General features: G+C 39.5%; 1 protein-coding gene across 2 annotated transcripts in view; it reads left to right on the top strand.

The window, feature by feature from the left end:
- Window positions 1–12,270, top strand: part of LOC133521278 (transmembrane protein 132E) — a 127,455-nt gene that overhangs the window by 82,286 nt on the left and 32,899 nt on the right. For both annotated transcript variants that reach the window (XM_061856149.1, XM_061856150.1), the window contains exon 2: window positions 10,151–10,982. In XM_061856149.1, the coding sequence (XP_061712133.1) occupies window positions 10,151–10,982 (832 nt within the window). The remainder of the gene's footprint in view (window positions 1–10,150; window positions 10,983–12,270) is intronic.

The following is a 12,270-nucleotide window of genomic DNA, read 5'->3' as shown; positions in this document are numbered from 1 at the left end:
TATTTTATTTCACTGTTTAGGAATGTAGCCATTTTGTTTAGGTGTTTAGTGCCTATTTAAAATTGAAGATATTACATATATAGGTAAGGTCAGGTAGGGTAAGACAATAGTATTTTATACAATCTTGATAGAATAGTGCTTTTCAGTCGAGTACCGTGTTTAGGCAACGAAGTTTGCTGAGTTGCCTAAGCGAGGTACAAGATTAAAAAGCTTGATTATATCACTATTGCATACAATACTTTTCTACGAGTCATCAAAAATATATATTAGTAAGTATCTAAGTAGACTGTACTATGGGAGCGCGGCGGCACGTGATTGGTAGTTGACTACAGCGTATTGAAAGAAATTTTATAGTTGACGCAATTATAGTTGTGTATACGAAATCTTAATTCCACCATTACAGTAAACGAGTAGAAAAACGTAGTTTATTTTGCTTGGGGCTAGACAAACAGTGATAATTTCATACAAGTGTTTGTCTTGCCTCGGTGATAGTCTTACCCCACCTTACACATTTTTCAGAATTTCCCTAAAACAAAATACATGTAATATTGACTAAAAGTTTTTCTTATTCGCAACAGTATAATAGTCGGATTTACTTTGTACTTACAGCTACGAGTACATTACAGAGTAACTTAATATAGCTACAGAATATTGCCGCTACACAATACGATTAATGACTAATGACAAGTCCAAACGACTTGGCAAAATTATTTTACTTTATTTTTTTATAAAACTTTTAATTAAATATGATAATAAAAACATTATTTTATCGAATATTCTCTTTAATTCTGCTAAAACATTACCATGAATACACATTCTGGTTTTGATATAAGTGGCCTGCAAAGTCATATTCTGATCTGACACATTTTCATTGAATTAGCATTGCAATGCAAAACAGAATATCACTGGCAAACAAGTGAAAAATAATTCATTTTCATAATTAAATATTCACGATTGTTCGGTTATAATTTGACAGATGAAGCGAGCGGGACAATAAAGTAAATTGGGTAATGTGTTGGTCATTAACGGGTAAATATTTATCCATTTGTCAGGCCCTGTTGCCACGGGCCGTGACGTCATGCGACGGACTCTGAAATTTTACCGATAGGTATTCATGAATACGTACAATCCGAATATGCAACAACATAAATGTTTCGAATTTGTGAAGTACTTACAGTAACGTGAAATTCATATTGAATACAATAGGAATGTTAATACTTATACTTAACTGATCTGCAAACGTGCCGTGTTCTATCAAGTAACTCAATATACAGAATGATTCAGGAGACGTAAGCAGGATCAAGCCTGCGTATTCAGCAAGTTATCAGTAACTGTTTCGATTCGAACCAGTATTTGTGAGATTAACGTTAAATTATTTTTTTCGGTTCAAAAAAATCTTTATTTTATTTACGACATTTATAGTCACCCTCATTGTTTTAACCATAACAAGTGACAAATTGAATGTCATCGGAGTCTGGTTACTTTTGCAAAATCGTATCTCACTCAAGTGTGACATTTTATTTTCTTCATAATCAAAGTGCTGTCATAAGGTCATAACGGTTAAAGATGTTTTATCTTTGTTAATTAAGTGTTGTAGGGTGTCCACGATTGTAGATAATCAAAATTGTCCTTAAAAAAATTTAGATAACAGAAAAAAGCGTGATTGTTTTACTTAAATATGACGGTGAACGATTCATTAACAGTTACTGATTGTGTAGGCTTGGTCCTGCTCACGTCTCATGAATCACCCTGTATTGTCTTAGTGAAAGACAGTTTTGCAAGTTTGATATCCTATACAATAAGTGTGATTCTGTTTTAACAATTTGATATCGTTTTGATCTCATTTTGATACGACTTTAAGTAGTGTTATCTTTATCAGGTATCTCACGCGTACCAATAAGAGGAAAATGAATGAATATTTTTATTACATGTAACACATGGACACATATTTTCATTAGTAGAACTTACAAACTAAGGGGTTAGTAGGTACAACAAACACTAATTTAAAATAAAACAACACTGATGGGGGAATGCAATCCCTCACAGTGCGACAAGTAGGGACAGTCGACCCTATCCGCTATCATTCGTAGGATGCTGTTGGGACTGCCACGCACCCGGCGCACCAGGGATGCTGCGCGTGAACGCATGGTAGTATAAAAACAGTCCACGCGCGCCGTCACGAACATCCCTGATGCGCTACAGAAACGGGGCAGCCCCATCAGCACCCGGAACGCATTGTTGTACTGGACCCTAAGGGCCCCGTATGCCCGTTGCGTATACTGTGCCCACAAATTGCAAGTGTAGAGGGAAGTGCAAAATGCCCTAAACAGTGTGACTTTAACCTCTTTTGAGCACCTTGCAAATCTGCGGGCGATCATATTCGCCCGGACCGACAGGGCCCTTCGTTCCCTCTCCATATCCAGGTCGTCCTTGAGGTCGGTCGCGAGAACATGGCCTAGGTACTTAAAATGGTCCACTCTATCTATGGGGGTAACATTGAGGCAGATAGCAGGAATATCCATTGTCTTCTTGCGACCGCACTCAAACACCATGAACTGACTCTTGGTTGCGTTATATTTAAGACCATGATTTGAGACATACGTTTCGCAAATTCGCAACAGTTTACGCAGCCCACACACCGACGCGCTCAGCAGCACCATGTCGTCCGCATAGCTTATGTTGTTGACACAAACTCCATCCACATGACAGCCGACATGGGTTCTACTGAGCGCCTCGATTAGTCCATTAACATACAGGTTGAAGAGCGTAGGTGAAGTCAACCCCCCCTGTCTCACCCCGCACTCCAACCTGTACTCATCAGATAGCACGTCTGCCCATCTAACGCAGTTGACCTGGTTTCCATACCAATACTTAAATATTCTAATGGTTTCCTGCGGTACACTGGTATTCTCCAGCTTCTTCCACAGTATATCATAGGAAACCAGGTCAAAAGCCTTAGACAGGTCAAGGAAACAGGCCACCACCGGGGTTTTACTTTTGGCATAATACCTGACAGTGTGCTTAAGACATAGGATCGCAGACTCAGTAGATAACTGTGGTCGGAAACCTAGTTGGTTATCATGTAGTTTCACATGGCTATTTAACTGGGAGTTAAGCACACTATCAAGTATTTTTGCCATGACTGTTGCCAACGAAATGGGTCTGTAGTTACTCCTATCTGCCAGGTCTCCGGTCCTGTTTTTAACAATAGGTACGACGATCGTCCGCATTAGATTATCTGGCAGATAAGAATGCCTGATACACAAGGTATAAAACATTGCCAACACTCTCGATATGTGGGGACCAGCATGTTGGAGGTGCTCAACAGAGAGACCGTCGTATCCCGGGGATTTACCTCCAGACATTGATTTTATAATTTTAGCAATGTCCTTAGCAGTAAGGCTAGGACCCACACTCTCTATCTCGGCCTCACTATTTAACCCCTCCAACTTCGTTGGGCCTAAAGCCGATTTTATAACGAAATGGTCCTTAAAGAGGTTAGCAATGCTTTTTGGGTCGCTAACGCCCTCAACGCTAGCCGGGTGACTAGTCAAAGGTTTTAATTTGTTTGTGGCCTTCCAAAAGGAGCGGAAATCCTTCTTTGAATGATGAGAGGTAATAATGTCCATCTTTATTTGATCTTCGTGATCTTGGCACCATTTCAAGCGCGATTTAAAGACCTTGCGACTTTCACGCATCTCATTAAAAAGAGTACCCCTTACAGGCTTTCCAGCCATTATCCAATCACAATACCTTTGTCTAGCCACCCGGTGAGCGGCACTAACATGTTTGTTCCAACCTACAATCCGTTTCTTAGCCCTCGGTTGCCTGTCTCCCCAACCGACAGTTGCTGCACTCTTAAGCGCATCAACGATTTCCTCATATAGCCGGTCCAAAACTTTTTTATGTCCCTGTTCCTGACAGTACCTATCGGCACAGGACTCTAATTCTATTGGAAAATTAATTAAACGCAGTCTTTGATGACATTCGTCGCGATAAACAACAATTTGCTCCGTCGTTCTCTCCCCCCATATTACATTTTTATCTACGTGAACCTGTCTTGTTATTCTAGAGAGTCTAGAGACTATAACATTAAGGTCACATTCCAAAAATATAGGAAAATGGTCCGACCACGTAACACAATTGTTATTTACATAAACATTGCGAACGGAGGGCACCGCCGACTGCGATAGTACAAAGTGATCCAACCATCTCCTACATAAATGCACATCACTAAAAAAAGTGTAAGTATCTGACGTAATCCCCAACTTATCCACGTCCATACAGCACCATTTTTGTTCGTCGCAATGATTAATCAGCTCACTATAGAAACGTTCGTGCGGATGAGCGTTAAAATCGCCCATTATGTATACTGATTCTATCCCACACTCATCAATTATCGCACTCACCGCTCCCAGGCAGTCCGTGAATTCGCCCAAGTTGTCACTGCAGTCCGTAGGCATGTATACACTGACCACTAATATCGGTTGATTGTCATTTGTCATAATTTTGATCGCGCACAAACGAGCATTATCGCACTGCACAACAGAAACATTTTGAAACACCGATTTACGAAATAAGAGGCCAACCCCGCCGTACGGGCGACCGACCATCATGCCCTCGCTGGTATTCATGGCAGACGTACCAGTTGCGCAGAAATCTTCATCAATTGTATTCAGGAATACAGTCTCTTCCGGAGTTAGCCAAGTTTCTTGCAAAGCCACAATATGGCAGGATCGGCACAATTCCTTAACAGTACCTATTGAGCGCTTTACGTTTTTGCAGTTAAAGCTAGCAAATTTATAAAAAAAAAAATGCCTTATGGGACGACTCTTTGTTGCACTTCGTCAGCACCAACCAGAGAGAGCCGCTAATGCTGGCACGGTTAAACTAATAAAACGGTCAAAATAAAAATGATATCAAGTTGTCAAAACTGAATAGGCCTTCCGTTACCAAAAACATTATTTTGAAATCTTTTTCCATTTTCATTTTTGCGTTGCGGTCACTTTATTTCCGGTTTCCTGTAGAGAATAGTATTTTCCAGGTTGGCTTTGTTTGGTTACGTCATGCAGATCGAATTAAATGATACATATTTTTTGGTTAAAGTTTTCGTTTAATTTTGTTTGTTCAGTACTGACTTACCTATAAACTCAGTGCAACCCAACAGCAATATACAAATGGTTCCGTTTTAATTAAAGAAAAACAAACGGGTTAAATAACTTTTACCAAAAATGACTTTTTAGACAGAATCTACGATTGAGTGCCAAAAGAGATGGTTTCAGTTAGTTAATTGTTAAAAAGCGGCCAAGTGCGAGTCGGACTCGCCCATGAAGGGTTCCGTACCATTTATTACGTATTAAAAAAAAGCTACTTAATAGATCTCGTTCAAACCAATTTTCGGTGGAAGTTTGCATGGTAATGTACATCATATATTTTTTTTAGGTTTATCATTCTCTTATTTTAGAAGTTACAGGGGGGGGGGGGCACATTTTAGCACTTTGAAAGTGTCTCTCGCGCAAACTATTCAGTTTAGAAAAAATGATATTAGAAATCGCAATATCATTTTTGAAGACCTATCCATAGATACCCCACAATATGATGAAAAAAGTTATTTTGAGTTTCAGTTCTAAGTATGGGGAACCCCCAAAATTTATTGTGTTTTTTCTATTTTTGTGTGAAAATCTTTATGCGGTTCATAGAATACATCTACTTACCAAGTTTGAACCGTATAACTCTTATAGTTTCGGAAAAAAGTGGCTGTGACATAAACGGACAGACAGACGGACATGACGAATCCATAAGGGTTCCGTTTTTTGCCATTTGGCTACGGAACCCTAAAAAGTCAAGAAAAACTAAGATTTTACTTTAAACCTCGGAACTATAAAAATGATAAATAGAATAGTCTAAGCAGTCATCCGCTTAAATTTTTATATTCAGGCTTCGCCCGGTATAACAGAACACACATATATTTCTTCCTCAAACAAAACGATTAAGGTGTTTACCTATTCTTTACTCTTGCATGTATTTCCATTTCTCCGTGCCAAAACATGAATGAAAAAGCATTTTCATTCGCCACATATTGGCATGTTGTTTCTTTGCAAACAGCCAGACGTATCATCTCGAATGGGGTTGGAAGCGCTGTGAATTTTTCTTTGTTCCTACGGCGTCACGTGCTAAAGCTCTTTATTATCCGTACCCATTTCCCAGGTGTTGGCTATGGTGGTGTGCTAGCCGAAAGGGTGGTATACGTATACCGTCTGTACAACGTGTACGTCCTTTTAGATTGACAAGGTACAATGATGGTGATGGATGGTACGTAGCAAGAGTAGGTTTATTATTTTATCACAAATAAAGGGTATGCGTATACTGACTTATTCCATTTCATTTCTTTAGGATAGATGCAAATGGTTACGCAGTTTTACATAATTTTAAAAATAATATTCGATTATTTGAATAAAGCTGCGTCTGTACATACACGATTGCTACACGCTATTGCTCGAATTCGAGCAGTTCTGTGCAATGCACGTTGGCCAATACAGTTTTATTGCGTGACGTCAAAGAAAATGCATATCGAGCAGAATTGGACTCGCTATTTGTAAAAATTACAGATTTCGATGTTTGAAACAAACATGTTATTTGAAACAAACGCATCTGACACAAAAAGGTATAGTGTAACTGCTACATCGACGGTATCGCAGTGTTGCGTAGTGAATAGGGCTTGCAATTCGATTATTCGAATATTATATTCGACCTGTTTTCATATTCGAATATTCATCCGCTCAATTTTCGAATATTCGAATATTTTTTATTATTCAAAAAAATCTATTTCATCTGCTATAGTCACAGTTTCTGTGTGTTATGCCGGGTATTTTTTAAAGTGAATGAGGAACAGTAGGTATCCAAATGCGATGGAAATAATATTTTCATTGTATTCTTCTCGATAGGATTCGTGAAATTACAGCTAAACCTAGTTAGGTAACCGAGTTCGATTTCAACGAAAATAAAATCAAAAATTGTTATTTTTATTGTGCGGCTAATGCTTTTTGTAGGACTGTGGGTACAGAGCAACGTTACGTAAGTTTTAAGTTAAAGGGTCATTCTGTTTATTCAGTAGGGTTATTACAAGCGTAAATGCACCTGCCCGACTAATTTAACCATGCACCTTCAGGTGACGAATAATCTACCCAGTAGTCAGCCAACTTTTTCCCTTTAATATTCCAATATTATAATAGCCGACCATGAGGAATCAAAACTAGCCATAACAAATTAAATATATATATAGACACATACAATACATACAATCACGCCTATTTCCCGGAGGGGTAGGCAGAGACCACGGATTTCTACTTGCGATTGTTTAGGGTGTCTAGACCTGGCCTTTCTTCAAGACTTCCCCGATTTGATCAGAGAAAGTCTGGCGAGGTCTACCCCTTCCAGCTCCGTCTTCTACTTCTCCATTATACACTCTCTTTATTAGCCTTCTTTCTCTCATTCTTTCCACGTGTCGAATGGTTTGAAATGGTATCTCAACATACCTTTTTCAATTCTTGTCACTACATTTTCGTTCAGTCAGCATTTTTCCTTCATCACACCGTCCTAATTCTATCTTGTAATCTCACACCACACACACTTCTCAACGCTCTCTTCCACTGCATCCACGTGGCTCTGATGCCTCTTTTGCTATACCTTACTTTCGCTACCATACATAAGTGCGGGCACCAACACTCCTCTATGCACAGACAACCATGCTTTTTGTGGCACCTCCTGGCTGCTTTTATGCGTTAAGTGCCCCATCCACACGACACGATTATTTTCCAGCATTTACTTCCTTTCAATGTCTATCATGCTTACCGTCTCTAGTGAACAAAGTTCCCATGTACACAAGCTATTTCACTTGTTCTACTCTTCCTTGACCAATAAAAAATTTCACAGTTTGTCATATTTCCCCCCTTTCCAAATACCATTACTTTCGTCTTGCTTACATTTATTTCATTCCTTTCCTTTCAAAAGACCCATGCATTCTAGATCTCCTACAACTCCTCACCCGAAGATGCTAGCAATACCCGGTCATCTAAAGAAGACATCTGACAAGTAACCCACTCATTCTCAACCCACATTCATCATTTCTCAAATGATGCAATGCAAACTACTGTCCATGAGCAGATTAAACAGCCACGGTGACGCTACACATCCTTGCCTAACACTCTTTTCGATGCTAAGCCACTCGGTGTACTATCCGTTTACTCTCACACAACCACTGGAATAGAACGGAACAAAATACAATTGAATGAAAGGCTTTTTATAGACAACTGAGTGACTAAAAATAAATATTTAATTTAAATCGCAAAAATAATACCCTACTACGTTTTTTTCTCTTACGTGTTTGGATGCTTATATGTAGTTTATATAATAGTATTCATTCACGCAACGATACATTTATACTAAAAGTTTTATCTACAAATATTGAATACGTCAAATTTTTGCGTTTCGACTCGTTTTTATAAATGTAGACATCGCAGTAGGATGATAAAACTAGTCAATTAACTGGATTTCTGCAAAATCCAAAAAATAATATCTATAATTAGTTTTTTCAATATTTGAAAATACTTTTTGAATAAAACGATAAAAAAAAACCGATTCCACGTCATTTTCTTATTACTTTAAAATATTCGAATTTTATTCGAATATTCGAATATCTCGTCAGAAAAAGTCGAATATTCGAATATCTGAAAGTTTCGAATATTTTAGTAGTGAAGCGAGTTTTAAATACATTATTCCTTAGTGGCTTATCAAAGAACTTATCGTTGTTGACTTTATAAATTACTCAAGGTGCAACATGCCTTCGCTTTTAGACAATCATTGCCATTAAATTTAACAACGTCTGGTTTTAGTATCTTTAAAGATATATCTTTTTTAAAAGAACGTATCAGAATTATAGAAATTCCGCAATTTGAACGAAATAAATCGAAAGAAAAAAGCCTTTCTAATGGAGCGAAACTTATGTCTATGTCGCGACGGTCTAGACGCAACGTCGACCATATTTACAAATAAATTGAGCATGTGTCTAATACATGGGATTGTAGCTGCGAATGCAGTGCATTATTTGCGCGAGATTTCCACTAAATCTACCTACTCGTTTCTCTTTCCCTTTTTATTACAGCGTACTTGCTTGTGTCTCCACAGTAATATCGAGGCGCTGCGAACTTAACGTCTTGTGGCACAATTTTGTGACTGAGGGAGGCACCCCGTACCTAATAATAAATACCGAGAGATCTCGAATAGGTATCACAATACATATTTCGATGTAAATATTATTTTATCATTTATTTACAAATGTTTCTATGAAGTCAATGAACTAATAATTTCGTGCATTAGTCGTAACACTATAATACAATTACCAAACTTAAAATGTGAATTCGTTGAATAATAATAAAATAGACGGAGAAGCGGAGCCAGTAGGTACCTATTATAGTTTATACTTGTTTTGTACTTAAAAGTAGCAGGTCAAACATTTTGTCAGTCGCTAAAGTTTTATTCCACACATTTTCATCTCATTCAAGGAAATCAAAAGGATCTTTCCATTTCTTATAAACATTAGGTACAAACGTGACATAAATCCCTCGTCCCTAAACGAGGTCGTGCCTGACACGTGACGTGAGGACCCATCCGTCATATACAACGAGAACCCACTCACGACTTCCCATACTTTATAAACTTACTCGTATTTCATGCCTATTGCGTGTCTTTCACAATCGTGAAAATGTTTATTTTAAAATTAATATTTATTAATTTGTTTGCCGCAAAGATAGGTAATGAAAGACTCATGTGTGAAAAATCTAACAAGTAGTAATTTTTACGTTAAGCCAAAAATATACTCCTAACTTATAAATATCGGAATGTTTGTAAACAAAGTGAGAAAGAAGCGACATCTCACTGCGGGCAGAATGCAGTTGGAAGGGTGCCAGCGCGTTACGCCACGACGCGCTTTATCTCGCCACGACAAACGAAATGAAATATTTAAGGAACTTTTTCTTCTGCCATAACTTGATTAGTCTCACTTTGTTTTTAGGTTAGATACTTTTATTGAAGTCGGCACATCACAGTATATTTTTTCTCTGTTCATTAATTTGTTCTCATTTGGTTGTTCCAGGTACCGTTCTCGGCGTAGAGGTCCACTTTGAAAACAAAGATAGTGGTTTTTTTCTAAAGCACACGGCAAGATGGAGCGGTGCGGGTCCACCCCCAGAACCGATGGGCACAGCTCTGCCTGGGGCTCTGCTGTCCCTGGACCGATTTACAGTGCTACAGGGCTCCGCGCCAGCCTCTGTTCGCGCCACATACGGACCCTTCTCCACCAAACAAACAGTGCCAGCGCGCTACACGGTACCTGATCCCTTAGAACCGCCTAGAAGAAATGCAACTCTAGTCGAACTACAAGAAGCGACAGCACACAGACTTGACGTATCAGCACATTTAGTGTTTAGAGAACTTCCTAGAGATGCGCCCGTGCTGCGTGTACTCTTTCACACGGGCGGAGAAGGGGGAGCTAGAAGAGCTGCCACTCGACCTAGAAGAGTTTGTATAACATTACACGCCACTTTAGGCACAAAGTCATTGACGGCAACATGTGGCCCAGAAGGGGAAGAGGGCGCTTGCTTAGCCGAGCTGACGATTCCTGCGTCTTGGTGGCCAGCAGATGGAAAAGGAAAGCGGCCGCCTCGAACAGTGCGATTAGCATACAGTGCTGCTGAAGCTAGTAATGGAGAATCCGGGGAAGGCGCTTGTGGGCGGGTTTCTGTCCAGCCAGCGTGGCCTCTGGGGGTCGTCACTTTAGCAGGGGCAAGAGCTGGATACCGTGAGGCGCGAGCTGGTGCTTCAGCTCTTCTGCTACCAAGAGCGCCATTATATCCGCATTCCCGATTACATCTGCCTTTTGTCGTCCGACGGGATGCCGCTCATGCCACCGGACATGTTGTTATCAGGTGAGTAATCTACTCAAAATATACATTAATTTTATTTCCTATATTAAGTATGAGTGTAACAAAGTAGTAAATACCAATTTCCAAAATGGAATGAGCATTATCAAAGTGTCTTGACACTGCGCCACCCAAGATCTCTGCTGCTGATGACAGCGCGCGGCCCAAAATGCTATGTCACTGCAAAAGCCACTTCACGTTAACGACGCCCGAATAACTTGTCTGTCTCTCTATTACGTCAGTTCAACTTGGTAGAATTCGTATTTACAGAGTCGCACCCAACGAGGTTTATTGAGTGTCACCGTGATAGTGTTCCATGTGTGGGAGTACTTAGTTGTTGTGAGATTCAACAAAATACGATAATAATAACAAAATATTAAAATAGGAAACTCAATAAAACCTATTCGAGTCACAACCTAGCGCATAAAATTAAAACTTTAGTGAAAAACCAGCATTTCATAGTTTAAGCTACATAAATAGCTCAGGTAGCAAAAACATAGGTACGCAACGCGAATTCTTCCGTCATACCATTCTATGGAACGGGAGCGATTATCAAGTTTTAACTGTACTTTAAGGTACTGCCAGGGATTCGAAACGCAAAAAAAATCAAACGCGATTTTAGCTTTATTTAAAAGTAAGTATGTGACTTTTACGGGATGTCAAATTGAAAATCATTCCTGTGCACTCTGTGAACGGTTATAATTACGTTATGCCTCCAACCAAGCTATAGTTGAAGTGTCAACTCAAATCAGTGTGTATCATCCTAAACTGGGTAGTAAATATGCTTTAAGTTGCGGTACGTGGAATGGACGAAGCGGTATCGAGTGTGGTCGTACACTTTATGGGCTGCGGCGTCTGGGCCGAAGCACTGGGCTGAAGTCTCATTCCGGTCATTTACCGAGCACAGGCTAGTCGTAAGCTCTGGTAAACCAGTAAAGTGATCTTTTCGAGTACACGTAGTTGCAATGAATGCCGAGATCATGTTGTACTGGTTATCCGAGAACTGAACTGTCTAGTCCTAGCAAAGCCTTGGGAAATCACGCTCTGGACACTCGGCCGAGCCGCACCCGTTAAAAGTTTTCCGTAGCCATAGCTTCAAGTGGGCCCGGCAATAAATGACTAAGAAGCCGTTTGTTTATAGCGAAGAGCTCTTCAATGGGTGTTACAATTTTACAAAGCTTTGACGCTTATCGATTTTATTTTTCTTTTCAGAGAAATATTTTGGTATAATGCTTTGTACATTACTCAATACCTACAACAGCTACAGCAGTTGAGTAGCAGCGTACGGCTCTCA

The sequence above is a fragment of the Cydia pomonella genome, chromosome 9, assembly GCF_033807575.1.
Source record: "Cydia pomonella isolate Wapato2018A chromosome 9, ilCydPomo1, whole genome shotgun sequence".
NCBI classification, from domain to species: domain Eukaryota; kingdom Metazoa; phylum Arthropoda; class Insecta; order Lepidoptera; family Tortricidae; genus Cydia; species Cydia pomonella.
The sequence above is the reverse complement of the archived record's forward strand: the minus strand, read 5'-3'. Positions and strand labels throughout refer to the sequence as shown.